This window comes from Anolis carolinensis, chromosome 4, assembly GCF_035594765.1.
Source record: "Anolis carolinensis isolate JA03-04 chromosome 4, rAnoCar3.1.pri, whole genome shotgun sequence".
Classification (NCBI taxonomy): Eukaryota; Metazoa; Chordata; class Lepidosauria; order Squamata; family Dactyloidae; genus Anolis; species Anolis carolinensis.
Window position 1 is genome coordinate 196,251,585 of NC_085844.1, and position 16,656 is coordinate 196,268,240.

Sequence of the window (16,656 nt, forward strand, 5' to 3'; positions counted from 1 at the left end):
GGCTACAAGTGGCAACCATTAAATTCCATGTTAGTGGACCCTGCTTCGGGTTTTAATTCCATTTTTAAAGAAATTCTTCATACTGTTATACCCTATTACAAAAATGGGTGTGGTTTTTTTGAATGGCATCTTTCCAGTTGGCATGGGAATCCAGAACAGATTCTCCATCTCACTGACATGGAAACCACCAGCTGAGCATGATTTTGTTTTCTAAGTTGAAAAACCATTAGATTTAATTATGTAACACAATTCTATTTGTAGAGTGATATCTAATCAACTATAAACATTCACCAAAGTTTATTTACTGAAATCATTGCCAGCCACAAGTGAGTATAGCAGGGATCTCAATCAAAATGCTCTCACTTCCAAACAGCTGAAATAAAAATTGGAAACTAACTGAAATTCCATTAGTGTAAAGAGTTTTTTAAACAAAAATTGAACTGAAAATCAGTTTCAAACAAATCAGGTACCCTGTTTGGACTGTAATATGGCAGTCTTATACTGGAGGTAAGATATAGGTACAAGCCTGTATCTGATTTTGAGTACAGTGTTCCCTCACTTATTGCGGGGATTATGTTCAAGGACCACCCGTGAAAAGTGAAAATCTGCAAAGTAGGGACACTATATTTGTGTTGTTTGCAAGTACAAACAACACAACTCTGTCTCCTCCTCGCCTCTTAAGCACGCGCATGTGCTCTCCAGCCACTGCCGCTGCTTTGTGAGGCGAAAACACAGCTGCTTCAGCCTCCTTTTCTCTCCTTAGGCTTCTCCTTAGGAAGGAAGTAGCAAGAGGGATTTATAAGAGATTTCTAATATTATTTTAAGATTTATACTATTAATTTAGTGTTAATTAAAAACCCGCGAAACAGTGAGGACACGAAAAGTGAACTGCAAAGTAGCGAGGGAACACTGTATACGGTACTTCTTTAGGTTGATGATGGCATAGTAAAAAGGTAAAATTTTCCCCAACATTAAGTTTAGTCGTGACCAACTCGGGGGGTTGGTGCTCATCTCCATTTCTAAGCCAAAGAACCAGCGTTGTCCATAGAAGCCTTCAAGATCATGTGGCCGGCATGACTTCATGGAGTGCTGTTACCTTTTCGTCGGAGCGGTACCTATTGATCTACTCACATTTGCATGTTTTCAAACTGCTAGGTTGGCAGAAGAATTACTGGCAAAATAATTACACGTAACTGACAAAAAAGATTACTTGTAACTGGCAAAAATGACCAAAATCCAGCTGAGCAATCCTCATGGGCAATGGCATGAGAGAAGGTCTCCTTGGGCAGGAAGGGCAAACTTTCATCCCATCAAAATGCCTTGTTTCTCTAAAGCTACTCACTTTGCATCCTCAAAGTCAGCCTCCATGAGAAATTGTGAGGTGTAAAAATCTAAGCTCTACTTCCTGCCTACAAAATGAGTAAATTTGGACAGTTAAGCTTTTTCAATTTGACATACCTTATAGTATTGTCATGAGGATAAAAGGAGGGTGCAGGTGGTAGGAGTAGATTCAGAAATAAGAAAAGATCCTTTGCCTTGTGTCCAAGCTTCATGGCTTCAAGTTCCAGTGTGGTGTAGTGGATAAACTGCTGGGACAGGGATTGGGAAGGTCTGTGTTTGAGTCTTTGGCAAGCCATGAAAAAACTTGTGGTCAGTTAGGTTTGCACTAAATTTCTGGAAGACTCATTGCAAGTATCATATCCATGTTATAGCTTCTATGTTACTCCCTGCATTTCACCAGTAAAGGCGAACAATGTATCCTTCTAGACAATGAGAATATAAAAACCTTTACCTCTGAATAACTACTACTAAAGGACCTAATGTTTGGAGCCATTTAAAGAAAAATCAAATTGAGGGTGTGTCTGACAGAGAGCAAATACACTGAAATTGCTGACAATATGAGAATAAATAACCTTGACTTATTTTAGTTGTTAAATTAAGGCCAATCAAGACCAATCGATCAGGCTATTTGTCACATTCTGAAGGTTACTTTGACATATGATATATTTTTGCCCAGGTAGCATGTACTAAGAGTTTGCTTAGATTGATCAAATGTTTATTCCCTTTTTATCAGTGCTTGCTCTTTATTCAAGGGTAATACACCAGACAGGTGCCAAGGTGACCAAGGTTATTGGAGAAAGGCTGAGTCATTTCACTTCTCTTGCATGCTACATCCAAGTTAGTGAACCGGAGAAACTCAGATGCAAAAAACCCAAAACATATGGTAATAATTTGAATTGCTAACATATGTTACAATTTACCTTAGTCATACGATTGCTAAATGTCTGGTTTTTCTTGTTGGTATTTCTGCCATTTTCATTTCCTCCTCATTCAAACTGGTTCACCATGTGTAGAAATACCTACCAATTGGGACTGAAGCCCATGCATGTGATGCATGTAAAAAAGTGATCTGGATTCCATGAAGTCTTGCACAAAATAAAATCTGTTAGTCTATAAACCATAAGACCTTTCCGTGTACCTGAAAAGCCAAAAAGGAATCTAATAGAACCTATGAGACTAACTGGAGGAAAAAATGCTAGCATGAGCTTTCATGGACACAGCCCACTTTAGCACATACATGGACTGAAACCTATGAACATGCATACATATGTGTGTGTGTGGGTGTGTGTGTGTGTGTGAAAAGTAGTGTAAATGCAAACCATTTTGGAGTGATGATAAGTATCAGTCTAATAATGGTCTTAATGAGTAGCTATAAGAACAAATGTGGGAGAAAGGTTTTCACATAAGTGTAGATAACATATGTATAGCTGAGTAAAGTCTTTGTAGCAAAGTGATTTTGTATGGGTGAAAGACCAGTAAAACATTGTAAAGCTGATGCAGGGAGAATCATTTTGTTTGTATAGCTATGTCTTCCGCATAGCCATACACACAACCTATATGCCAAGAAATCTTTGTTCAAATCATTGCTTAATTAATTGGATTGTGTAGATATATCCTAATGCAGCTGTTTCTGTCCCCGGTATTTCTTTAATACTTTTTTGTTCAAGAACTCCCACTTGGAGGAATGGTGTAGAATGTTCAAGAATGTCCTGGAACAGATTTTGATGTATCTCCACTTCTAATGTCATATTTGTGTCCATTTATCTTCCAGAATATAAACTGAGCAGTTTGTCCAATGCTGCTATAGGATAGCACTCTAAACAATGAGCACGTGAAGGCACATCTCATATTATGAGGTATGTGTTATATCATTAGATCCATAAATATCATCAAAATGAGAGGAATCGTTTCCATTAAATCTCAGGCACTGGTTTCATTGGTTTGAGAAACTTTCTTGGTATTGATGTCAGACTGATTAAGTAGTCAATTCTTGGGTCTCCCCCTTTTTGAAGATAGAGAGAACATTTGCCCTCATCCACTCTGCAGGAACTTCTCTTGTTCTCCAGAAATTCTCAAAGATTATTGCCAAAAGTTCTGAGATTATTTCTACTAGTTCCTGTAACATCCTTCAATATAGTTCATTTTGCCCCTGGAGACTTGAATTCATTCATCTAGCTACTTTAAACAAATTCAGGCCTCCAGCGCTAAGTTTGTTATATGATTTGCACTTGACTGAAATGCAGACACATTTTCCCTTAAAGAGTCCATAATTTCGTCTGTTTAGTGGGAGGTGAAGATACCTACAGATTTATTTCTTGTTTCTTATTCATCACCTTTATCTTCAATCCTTCTTTACAAGGAGGCCTTGACTGCAGACATGGTTCTTCCCCTCACAAAAAATAAATAAAAAAAATCTGTTTTCTAGGATGAATCAAAATACCTTGATGGTTCCATGTCCACTCTTCCAAATTATGGATCTGAACATGGATTTGCTGGTCCTACTTTGCTGCTCTAACTATACTAGCACACATATGGCATCACTTTGAGCACTGGGCAGAGGTTTAGCTTTTAATTTCTAGAAGAGCTTTATATACTTTTATTTGGGTAAAAAGTTTTGAAGCAATAGTTAAATGTTGATTGTCCTTGATTGGATGGGTTTTTAAAATCTATTTTGACTGAGTATTATATCATATGACAAATACTATGTTACTTATTTTGCAGGTGTGTGGGTTCCACAGTGATAACTGGTATTTTTTCCTCAATATAAAGCAATGCTTATCTTCTAGTCTCATTTGGAGGCAAGGGAAGATGACGAAGGTGGTACTATGGATTGGTAAGCAATTCTTGCCTCTTTAATCTTCATGGACATTCATTTATTTACTAAAGGCAAACTGTTGTTTCTACAGTTATTATATGTTATTATAATAATAACAGTAATTCTAAACATTTATGTTAGGCATAGCTCAAATGAGTGGCGCGTCTTCATGATCAGACCACCTTTGATGGCTACCTTTGGGATTAGAAAGGTATTGTTACTGGCTATTCATCTCCCAAGTGGTGAGAATTTCAGGGGGAAAATGTTCATTTGCTCTGGAAGAGAAAACATTGATATTTTATAGTATTTCTTTTGTTTGCAAACATATAAGCAAAGTGTATTTTAAACACACTGAAAGTTTTACCAGACAGTAGAGCAACGAACGCTGCATTAAACATCCCCAAAGACCAACCATGTCCTAGAGATGCTTCAGGCAATTTCACAGTTATCTCTGCCACTGGGTCCAGAAGGCCAAACCCCCAAACCATTTGTCAGTCACTGGAGCCCAAGGACAGGGAATCTGTGACTCTGCATGTGCTGTTGGACTCCAATAAAAGACATTTAGAAACACCAATATTCTTTTGCTAAATCTCTAAATAACCACTGAGTAACATATTCTGCAAAATAGAAATAAAGTAATCCCAATAGCTAAATGCATAACTGTATTTTCCCCAGCTCAGATTGGCTAGTGATTTGGTGTCTACAATTTGTCATGATTCACTATTTTAAGTCATTGGAAGTGGCCCGCTCAGTAGGCATCTTTGGATTGTGTCCTTCATTCTTCTGTGTTGACTGCTTATGGCATAATGCTGTGGTTTGGATTATTTGCATTAAACATTAAGAGAGCTAATAAGTGGAATAACCTATATAAAGATAGCTTAGACAGGATGCTCTGCTGTTTGCTTGTTGTCTGTTATTGTAGTGTAAATTAATGGACTTGCAGTTTCTCAAGTCACTTCTGACACAAAATAAAATTAAAATAAAAACGGGCTAGCCATTGGATTGTTTGCTATGCTTCTGAGATATGCCTTGTCAATTAATCATATTCTGCTGTTTTGTTTTGTTTTTGGCTAGGTCTGACCATTTTGCTGCACATGCAGCTGGGTAAGCATCTTGTTTATTTTCTCTGTGTCTAAGAGAATGGAGAATATGCCCTTTTAAAAAAATCATGCTGTATAGAAGAACCATGTCTAAATGCAATATAGTCTATATGGTACCTAGGTACTAGCTGAAGGCTACCCAGCAGTAAAGTCTGATGGTTTCCATATTAAGGAGTTGGTAAATCTATTCTGGTTTTTAGTCTGAATTTTAAAGAAACTACTATTGCCGCCAATGGGCCAGATCTAACCGCATTTTTTGGCTGTGGACCAAAAACGGCTATTTGGCTAACTGCTAACTGCATGCAGATCAGCAGGTCTCCTGAAATTTGGCCAGCAGAAACAGATTGAGGTTCAGCCAAAATGCACAAGCCTAATGCTGATAACTCAGCCAAGGTATAGAATTGTTTTATAATTTCAAATGTCTTCATCAACAGTCAACAAACTGTAAGGATAAATGTTCAAGTGTTTCTAAGTGCATCGTTGCTCAAGACAGAACATGAGAAAATATAGCCTGTAATTTGCATTAGTCCTTTTGGAGAGCTACATAACTAGATTGAGCAATCTTAGATTTCTTAAATCAAATTCACTATAGTTTTCTTTCTTCTGTCCAGGCTCTGCTTACAAACTTCTCTGCTATTTCACTAACTGGTCTCAATACAGGCCAGATCCTGCCCAGTATTTCCCAGAGAATATTGATCCACATCTTTGCACACATTTGGCGTATGCCTTTGTTACTATGAAAAATAATCAGATAGCGCCTTATGAATGGAATGATGAAGAACTCTTTGTTCAGTTCCAAGCACTGAAAAAGAGGTGAGGATTACTAAGATGCGTAAGTGGATCTTATCCAAAGTCCATATATAGAAAGTGTTCTGGATTTTTCTGCATGATTCATAGTAATTTGCTTCTGCTAGTCACTGGAGGAAGTTTCTATATCTGTCTGTGTGTTTGACTGTCTGTCAATGTTATAATGTAAGAAAAGTCAATTGGGATCAGACACAAAAATCCTGTCCAGATTGGAATTCTGTTTCCATAGTGGAGAAACGTATTTTCTTGAACTTTAGGTCCCAGAATCCCCTACTACCCTGCATTGTATATCTTGAATCTTCCACTGTTCAGTTTTATTTGATCACCCCAGTTTCTAGTATTATAGGAAGACCGATAATTTGGGTTTGGTTCTCACACAAACCCAAATTCCACTTATATGTCAGAAAGAATGACACATTCTTTCTAGAAATAACCTTGATTGATTGCATTTATTTTTCATCTTTCCACAAGCAATACCATGCAATGTGGGTAAAATGTCAAAGAAAGTGAACAATAAAATCATTAAAAGAGCAAATGTGGTATTAATGCTAAGTTTATGTGAAAACGTTGGAGGAAAGAGGAAAGTGGCAAAGGAGAGAATGGAGTTTGGTCCATCTTCTAGACATACGTAACATTTTATCAGACAGTTCATCACTGTTATTTGGGGGATATACTTCCCAATTAAGCACAATTGGGTTGGCAGAAATAGAAACTTTTCTTCTATCTGCATTCATGAGAACAGTTTAACACTCATAGCTTTCCCCTAATGTCAAATAAAGTATTTGATGCCATGCTACGCATGCTACAAATTTCTTGTGTATTCCAGACACTGATTAGTGTGAATGACTTTTAGCATCAATATAGGCTGTACAGTCACATCTTATGTTTCAGTTAATAAATTACAGACATGTTACAGGCAGAATTGTAATTTTGCTGTTTTTCTTATATCTCCTTGTTTTTTTCACAGCAATCCCAATATGGTAACATTACTGTCAATTGGTGGATGGAATTTTGGCACTGAATTGTGAGTTTACCCTTTATTCATTTTATGCTAGTGTCACTGTTGGTGAAATAATTTGGCAATCACATCAGGTATCAATTCAGAGTGTTGGATTTTATGATAGTGAAACACAGAAACATAGAGTTAGAAGGAAGAAGGGCTATCTGGTTTAACCCCTTGCTGTGCAGGAACACAACTAAAGCACTCTGAGCACTCAAGTAGTTTGAAGGTTTCTTATAATTGATAGTGTCTAATGCATGTGTGTAAATAGTACAGTGGCCCAATTACTGGGTGGATAGTCAACATTACAGAATTGTATGTTAACATTATTTCTTGCAGCCATTAAGAACTGGTGTGCATATCATTTTGGTGATTTTTAAAAATCCCAATGGTTAATTCTTAATTGCTTTTGGGTCATTATGGATTGTTTTTCTTAAACCTGATCCTAAAATATAATCACTGTTGATTACATGCAGTAAGGGTTGGCTAAAGCAATATAACATTCCCACACAGGGGAGATTTCAAAAGATACAATCCAACCAAAAATTAAACACTTTCTGGTCCAAATTGTTTCAAAGTGCCTCATAATCTCACTGAAATATATTTAACTTTGGTTGGAGAGTGACCTAAAGTGAGCGACTGTATATTCTGCCAGAAGAAACATATTTAAGAATGAATTTTTCCATAGGTTCACCATTATGGTCTCCACACCCCAAAACCGTGAGACCTTCATCAATTCAGTGATTGCATATCTTCGTAAATATTGATTTGATGGGATTGACCTAGACTTTGAATACCCAGGCTCTAGGGGAAGTCCCCCAGAGGACAAGGCTCGATTTACCACCTTGGTTCAGGTAATGATTGAGCGCATAATTTACTTTTATGTCAGCTAGCCACCTCAGTTATTCATATCATCTGCAAATGTTATTATAGATGAGTATCTGCTTAAGTTTCTAAGGTGTAGAGAAGCATTAAAATATGTTTTTATCAATTTATGACGTTATGTAAGTAGTTTGCATACACACACATTTTGTGTGAATTGTGAATTGTGAAATTATATTCACACAAATGTGTGTTTCATTAAAATAAATTTTGAAGATTTAAATACTTTTGATAGTTCAAATAAAGATGTATTTTGAAGAACATTTTAAATGTTTTTTAAAAATTATATTAAGAAAAGCACACAAACATATATATAGTTACACAATAATAATAATAGAATATGCAAACAAGTTTTTTTAAGGTTATATGTTTTAAAAGAACACAAAAACAGAAATCACTACTTTGGTTTAAATCTTCATGTTATTAAGAATATTTTACAAAGTTATTGATGTTAGCATATAACCCTCAAAATAATCTGGCATGTTTTGAGTATTTTTTAGCCTGTGTTAACATTGTTCTTCCACAGCTTTAGGAAACACTGTTTTATTATGGGTTTAATTTTTGTATACATTTGTATATGCTAAGAACATGTAACCCACCCTGAATTCGTTTTTCTGGAACAAAGGTTGGTATAGGTAAAGGTAAATGTTTCCCCCTGACATTAAGTCTAGTCATGTTCAATGCTGGGGGTTGATGCTCATCTCCATTTCTAAGCCGAAGAGCCGGCGCTGTCCATAGACACCTCCAAGGTCATGTGGCCGGAATGACTGCATGGAGTGCCATTACCTTCCTGCCGGAGCAATGCCTATTGATCTATTCACATTTGCATGTTTTCGAACTGCTAGGTTGGCAGAAGCTGGGATTAACAGTGGGCGCTCACCCCACTCCCTGGATAAGAACCGCTGACCTTTCAGTCAGCAAGTTCAGCAGCTCAGCGGTTTAATCCGCTGCACCACCGGGGGCATTAGTATACTTACATAAAATGAATAACAAATAAAATATTTCAAGTTGATAATTAATTAATTGAAGAGCATATTGATTAGCTCATATAATCATTGGAAGAGTGTTATTCACCATTCTTGTTTTGCTTTGCAGGAAATGAGAGATGCTTTTATAAAAGAAGGTGGGGAGCAAAGACTGTTGGTCACCAGTGTCTGCTGGTGTAGAAACGATTAATGCCGGATATGAAATCGCTAACTTAGGGAAGTAAGTACCATTGTCAAATCACTATGGATTAAATGTACTGTGACCCTCAACAATAATCATATTCAGTATCTGTGCCCCCTCCAGTTTAGTAAAATTCTGACACATGAATACCCTTATGATTGTAGAAAGGCCTCAAAATAAGAATCTGCTATACATGGAAACATATTCATTACATTATTTTTGAAAGTATTTTAAACTGGGATTTCCAGTGGTGCTCAGAATAAAATAGCTTCTTAAGATTGTAAACATTTCATTCTGGGATGGATACTCTGATGGATAAAGGACATCAAATAAATTGAATAAACATTTGTTTTTATCTAATTTAAAGGAAAATTGACACCTTTTATGCAATACATTCTAAGAACATACATTGAAAATGAGTGTTTTTCAAAATAAAAAGAATAATGGATAAAAATAATTTTAAACACCATACTACAGTCCTATGCACACTGATATCTGATGCTGGGGTTGAAGCGCACCTCTCTTCTTAACTTGGAGGGTGAAACATGTGGTTCTTCAGATGTTTTTGGATTCAGGTTCTCATTATCTTGCAACATTGGCTGGTTACAAGTTGCAGTCTGATAGCATCTGGAGAGCCTTGTTTCTTCCATCTTTATTTGAAAACATAGGCAAATCATCATGTGTAAGATTCTCATGGAGTAAATGTAAATTGATACCATATCTCACTGGTAGCATTTTAGGTCACTTTTCTGTAAGAACAAGTACAGTAATAATATAGTAGACAATGTAGTGCAGTATCTGATGAGCCATGATTCCTCATTGATTTTTCTTGACTTGCACCAGGCTGTTGGATTTCATCAGTGTGATGACATATGACTTCCATGGTGACTGGGATTCCACTACCGGATGCAACAGCCCTCTGTATGCAGGCTCTGGGTGGTGTGATGTTGATATTTTCAATTGTGTGAATATAGGGCCTACTAATAGCCTTCGGTTTTTTATCTTTTAAAAGGATGAAAATATAGTTCAAACATTTTCCCCTATGTTTTGGCAGAAATATGCTATGGAGTATTGGAGGGACCAAGGCGCTCCAGCGGAGAAGCTGCTCATGGGGTTCCCCACCTATGGACGCTCTTTAGGGCTTTGGAGCAGTGGTGACGCAGGACTCTGTACATCAATCTCAGGGGCTGGTCCTGCAGGGCCATATACAGAAGAGGCTGGATATTGGGCTTACTTTGAGGTATGACGGAAGGAAGTATATGAACCAGTATGGCATAGTTGTTTGAGTATTGGACTAGGGCTCCAAGATTCAAACAACAGAATTGCACAGAATTGTTAAATACTGTTGTATATAAATTATCTTCAGCCTACGTGTATAAATTGTATATGAAACACAAATGACTTTTATGTTTAGACTTGGTTGCCCTCTGAGATAGCTTCCAAAATGGGGGTGGGGAGGTGGGGCTGAAATCTAAACATTTCTGGTCTCAAGCATTTTGGAAAATACTATAACATGTTCTCACACTAAAATTCCTGCCCCCCTTCCAACTAAATGAGCCACATTGCTGGTTTATGGTAGAAAAACATTCTTCTGTGCATGTCACAGTGATGAACCAGCACTTCAATAAGGAGCTGCGGTGGCGCAGTGAGTTAAACCCCTGTGCCGGTTGGATTGCAGGTTGGGTTGCTGACCTGAAGGTTGCTGGTTCGAATCCGCAAGACGGGGTGAGCTCCCGTTTATCAGCTCTAGCTTGTGGGGACATGAGAGAAGCCTCCCACAGGATGGTAACACATCTGGGTGTCCCCTTGGTGACATCTCTGTAGATGGCCAATTCTCTCACACAAACAACTTCCAGTATGTTCTCAAGTCACTTCTGACATGATTTTTTAAAAAACATTTCAATCATGTACTATTTTTCTTCTGCCATTTAGTAGCAGGGTATTCCCAAAAACTTCTAGAACAACTAATCAGTTACAACAAAATTCAGAGTTGTATAATGCTTTTATTAGGACGATAAAGTGTCACAAAAGTATGTGAGCAGTATTTTTCATTAGGCTAGACAGTATACAAATTAGTGGGTGGTGTTATTTGTTGTGATCACTGGCTAGTACCATTAATGCATAAACTGAGAAACAACATTGGTGCTTTTTAAGGTAAATCCTTAGTCTGGTAACAATTTCTTACTCTTCTAATAGGTTTGCGATTTTATAAAGGATGCTCAAGTGCGGTGGTTGGATGACCAGAAAGTCCCATATGCCTTTAAGAATCATGTATGGCTTACGTATGATAACATTTGCAGCTTCAGATACAAGGTAAGACTCTTGTGATTTTCAAGCTTACCTCTTCATTTCTGTCATTAGTAACCTTATGTCTGTATAGCATTTGATATGGACTTGCTTGGGCCACATGTCTCTACATCTGCAAATTGCTTCTCCATTTTTAGGGAATAAATACTCTGGCAACAAATTTTCTTAAAAGTACCATAGGAGCCAATGCCAGCTCTATTCTAATTCATATGTTTGGTAGAGGTGGTCCAGAAACTAGCATTGTTCTGGATGTACAGGAAGTTAGCATGAGTAGCTTTGAGTTGATGGGTGATGGCAGAAGCATACTTGTAAGATACTCAGGGTCAATAGAGAGAAGATCCAAAATAGACACTTGTTTGTAGATTGGAAAGCAAACAGGCAACTGTTGAGGGTTGTCCAAGACTGACAAAAGGCTCTTCCAGACTGTTGATTTTTGTCAGTTACTCAACCATTTAATGCTGCTTCTTGACAGTTCTTGAGGCTTTTTGTTACCTTTTCCTGCTTCCTTGTCCACATCTTCAAGCCACATCCTGCGGTTCTTTGTGGACATACCTGTAATGTGGGTTGTGACCGTGGGGGCAGATATGCCTAATTCCCCCATCCCTCCTCTTTGCTCTCCCAGCCACTCTTTTCTGTAGTGGCTTTGAGCCATGGCAGTTAAAGTGCAGAAATTCTACAGTACAGATGCAACCCGCGTTGGCTGTGATAGGATGATCTCTTTCTCTTACTCCAAGCTGAAATACTCTTAGGTCTGTAGCAAGTAGAAAACAATTATTTTCAAACTACTGGATAGCTGTATAAAAGTTTTCCTTATGTCAACCATGTATGCCAGTAAGTATCTGTTGCATTTTAGGTATTCACATTTGACAAATCAGTGGGAGATACTAACTAAAACACTTTTCCAATTGTCTTTTAAAGGCAAAATACCTGAAGGAGAACAATTTTGGAGGTGCCATGGTTTGGGCCATTGATTTGGATGACTTCCTTGGTACATTTTGTAACCAAGGAAAATACCCTTTGGTTAGTGAACTGAAGAGATTGCTTGAAACAAATGGTAAGAGGACAAAACAGAAAGCAATATTTAAATAATTTGGAAAAAATAAGCAGCAATAGGATACTTTCCTGGGATTGTTTTTAGCTGATCTCAGTAGGGCTTCCTTATTAAGAGCCAACCAGGCTGATCCTACTATTAGGCAGAGTGACACTGTTTCAAGGCAGCTGATTTTTGTTGTCATGGAAAGTCAGCAAAATTTTATTATTTAGAATTTGGTCTCTTACTGGTTCACATTTGGGCAGAACAAAAAAATCCGAAGTTATTCATTGTAGACTTATTGCAAGAGAGGTACACCTGCTACACTCAGCCTCAATTTCTTGGAATGTGATATACTCACTGTTATTGTTCCATCCTGTGATGAGTCATGGGCCATGTAGTCCCGTTCATGGCACTGTAGTCCCAGATGAAGAGGAGAACTTGGGTTTTTCACCGTCTCAGTCAGAATTGGAACCTTCCCAGCCAGATTTGGGAACCTTGCACCTGCAAGAGATTTGTCTTCCAGAAATCTGTCAAACAAGCCCTGAGTCTAAATCTCCTGTGTTTTCTCGCCACGAGTTTTGTAAACAACAGAGAGGAGTTCAAGCGGCCTCTCGTAGGAGTGCTAGGATAGCTGCTAAGAATTCAGCTGATTAAGCCTGCTTTCCATGGGAAACCTTAAGGAGTCATGCATCTGGACTCAGAGATTAGCTTTCGTTTCTGGTTCCCCAGAGAACTGCTCTTTGGTGGGAAACTAGACCCTATTTAGGTGTTTTACCCACAGAGGGATTTTGCGGAGTCAATTCGTCAGCTACTGGAGTGAGTTGTGTGTGGACAGCGCGCTCCGTTTCCAAGCCTCGTTCCTGTTTCAAGCCTTGTTCCTGATTCCAAGCCTTCGCTCCGTTTCCAAGCCTTCGTTCCCGTTTCCAGCCTTGTTTACCTCCACGGACCTTGCCTTGTTTTCCAGGACTCAGCCTTGCCTTGTCTTCCGGATTTTGCCAAGTAATTCCACGGATCTTGTTCTCGCTCCTCGTTCCTTGTTGCCTTGTATCAAGCCTTGTTTCAAGTTATTTCCTAGCCTTGCTCAAGTTCATGGACTAAAGGACCTTGTCATCTCCCCTCACTTTGCCTGGCAAAGTGAGTGTTTCGGTTATTGGATTACAACTTTGGACCTTAATATTTTATATTGGACATTGTTTCTTTGGACTAATTTTGACCTTTCCTGAAAGGTCTACTTCTGAACTATTTCATACACTTGCTTTTATTAACTTTATATATTTCCTTAATAAAGATATTAGTTAGATTCTGGCCTCTGTGTATGGTTATTGGTGCTCTGCAGCCTGGGTCGTGACAGATCCTTATATTTGCTTTTGTAGGTGTTCTATGACAAACTTTATAGGGTGGGGGTGCAAGGAGAGTGAAGTCATTGCTTTTTGACCTCTTTGATCCCCTGCATCATCTGTGTCCTTAGATTAGGGAATGTGTACACAATAATCTGCTTCCATCCTTGCAATGCGATATATTTTTCCTTTTAAAAAATCCTGGACTTATCTTTTTTAAGTTGTTACTTAGTATAACTGTTATTTCATTATTGGAATTTATTGCTACAAACTAACCTTAATGTAGAAGTTTCAGTTTCCAAGGTTGAGTTTTATGTTTTTGCCAGCCAATTGTTTTGGTGTTTGCTTGATAGAAGAGTCTTCTAAGTCCATTCAAGGTCTCAGTAATTTTAATGACAGTTCAACACTGCAAAGTTCATAGTAAAATATTTCATGTGGCAGCTTTGTGTTTGAGAGCTACTAATTCTTAACACAGAAAAAAAAATGTTTTGTACAGGCTTAGATCAGGGGCAGAAGAAAGGCAGCTATGCACTACATATGAATTCCAGTTCCATGATTACAATCCCCAAGTCTCCTCTGAGCCACTCCCTGGTTCCAAACCACCTAGATTGAAAAACTGGGCAAAACTTTGCTGACAAACCATCCTAAAACATCACTTGGAACAGTGATATGAATTTAAATATCTCCTAGTGCCTCCCAAATTATTTTAATTGGTAAAAACTGGATGAAAACATGTAGAAGCAAAAACTGAAAATGAATTTTTAGTTAAATTTCAGGCTGTCATGTGTCTCTCTGAGTATGTATACACATCTCTATATGTTTCCTGGCATTCACTCACCCCTCCCCAAATTAAGCAGAGAAAAAAAATGAGGATACAGTTAGCACTGGTACATATTTTAAAATGCTGTTTAATTTTGCTGCAGATCCCATTGTACCAAACTGCCCTGATGCAGTTGATCCTCCAACTGAATCTCCAACCGAACCTCCAACCGACCCTCCAACTGATCCTCCAACCGACCCTCCAACTGATCCTCCAACCGACCCTCCAACTGATCCTCCAACCGACCCTCCAACTGATCCTCCAACTGAACCTCCAACTGATCCTCCAACTGAACCTCCAACCGATCCTCCAGTTACTCCTCCAGTGGATTCAGATCCATCATTTTGTGTCGGAAAAGTTGATGGGCTCCATCCAGATCCCAAAGACAGTGGAAAATTCTATATTTGTGTAGGAGATCGCACTTATCCGTTCAGTTGTGCAGCTGGCTTAGTCTTCAATGACAGCTGCAAGTGCTGTGACTATCCACATACCATTAAAAATTAAACAACAACAACTAAACTCATTCACTGTGTTAAGATAAAAAATCCAAGCAACCTATTGGTGGGCATTCACTCATTGTCATAGCCCAACTTTTGAGATGCTTTAAAAATAATAAAAATCTTGTGCAATGTTTCTCTAAACTGAATATGCATCATGTAAGATTTCACAAAACAGCACACACAAAGAAGCCTTTGAAAAGTAAGGGGTATTCCATCTGCATAACTCACATAAACACAGTTCAGATTTCTGTCTCTGCCTCAAAGGAAGTATTAGGGAGCCTACCCTGTTTCCCTGAAAATAAGACATCCCCTGAAAATAAAACCAAGTAGAGGTTTTGCTGAATTGCTAAATATAAAGCCTCACCCAAAAGTAAGACCTAGCAAAGTTTTTGTTTGGAAGCATGCCCACCAAATAGAACACCAGAGCATGCAGGATCTTCAAAAGAAGTCCATTTGGCATGCAGTACTGTATTCCTGGGGTCCCTGGTGGCACAGTGTGTTAAAGCGCTGAGCTGCTGAACCTGCGGATCAAAAGGTCCCAGGTTCAAATCCCGGGAGCGGAATGAGCGCTGTTAGCCCCAGCTCCTGCCAACCTAGCAGTTTGAAAACATGCAAATGTGAGTAGATCAATAGGTACCGCTCCAGCAGGAAGGTAACGGCGCTCCATACAGTCATTCCAGCCACATGACCTTGGAGATGTCTATGGACAATGCTGGCTCTTCGGCTTAGCAATGGAGATTAGCACCAACCCCCAGAGTTGGTCACGACTGGACTTAATGTCAGGGGAAACCTTTACCTTTACCCTACCTACTTTATTCCAACTGGGATATTACAAAGGCATGTATCATTGTAGCTATGTAAGGCATCCCAAGGAACAGGAAGACTTGTTGCACAAGCTTTAATTGCTTTCCTGATCGCTGCAAAAACTTGAGCATCTAAGGTCAGAGTTAAGTGCAGAAATATATCCAAGTTATAGACCTGCATTTTGAGAGGGAATATAACCCAATCCAAAAAAAGGGCTGAAATCCTTCAGATTGACTCTGATTTACAGCAACACTACAAAAGGGGTTTTCTTGGTAAGGTTTATTCCAACGAGATTTGCCATTGACTTCCTTTTAGGATGAGAGAGTGGCTTTTATGGCTGAACAGGGACATGGACCTTGGTCTCCTGCGGGAGCCAATCTCTTCACATGGGGCAAAATAGCCCCGTTTTGTTACCTTTATTTGCGGCTTGGATGGGGCCTGCCATGCACCATCAGATGACACATTCTTCCTCCACCATCAAGGGGTAGCTCCAAAGCAGCTACCCACACTTTCCTCCCCTTTTTACCATACAGTGGGAGAAAGGGTGGCGGGGCAATGTGTGTTGCCGTCCTTTCTCCCATCTGATGGGTACAGGGACACGGTGTCAACACATCCTATCCAATCCTGTCTCATCCCCACCATATGATGGGCCGGGCTGTGGCGCAGCTGTTGAGCAGCTGCCTTAAATCACTCTGACCATGAGGTCATGAGTTCGAGGCCAGCCCGTGGCGGGGTGAGCACCC

At 38.9% G+C, this 16,656-nt stretch overlaps 1 protein-coding gene, 1 long non-coding RNA gene and 1 pseudogene across 2 annotated transcripts; all 3 read left to right on the forward strand.

Annotated features, from left to right (window-relative positions):
* Window positions 1-4,149: 4,149 nt before the first annotated feature.
* LOC100560124 (acidic mammalian chitinase-like) lies at window positions 4,150-7,929 on the forward strand (annotated as a pseudogene).
* Window position 7,930: 1 nt separating this feature from the next.
* On the forward strand, window positions 7,931-11,420 carry LOC134298416 (uncharacterized). Its single transcript, XR_010005480.1, has 3 exons — window positions 7,931-9,151; window positions 10,167-10,352; window positions 11,309-11,420. It is a non-coding gene; the product is annotated as an uncharacterized LOC134298416 (long non-coding RNA).
* A 265-nt stretch (window positions 11,421-11,685) lies between these two features.
* On the forward strand, window positions 11,686-15,512 carry LOC134298710 (spore coat protein SP85-like). The gene is made up of 3 exons (XM_062979774.1): window positions 11,686-11,727; window positions 12,338-12,473; window positions 14,713-15,512. The coding sequence occupies exons 1-3, from the start codon at window positions 11,686-11,688 to the stop codon at window positions 15,111-15,113; spliced, it is 579 nt and encodes a 192-aa protein (XP_062835844.1). The 3' UTR covers window positions 15,114-15,512.
* Window positions 15,513-16,656: the final 1,144 nt, after the last annotated feature.

Excerpts from the sequence above, each read along its gene's own strand:
- LOC134298710 (XM_062979774.1), top strand. The coding sequence starts at position 11,686 with ATGAGTAGCTTTGAGTTGATGGGTGATGGCAGAAGCATACTT. Across the intron at positions 11,728-12,337 it reads GTGATGGCAGAAGCATACTT|GCAAAATACCTGAAGGAGAA; the intron begins GTAAGATACTCA and ends TGTCTTTTAAAG. Across the intron at positions 12,474-14,712 it reads GAGATTGCTTGAAACAAATG|ATCCCATTGTACCAAACTGC; the intron begins GTAAGAGGACAA and ends ATTTTGCTGCAG.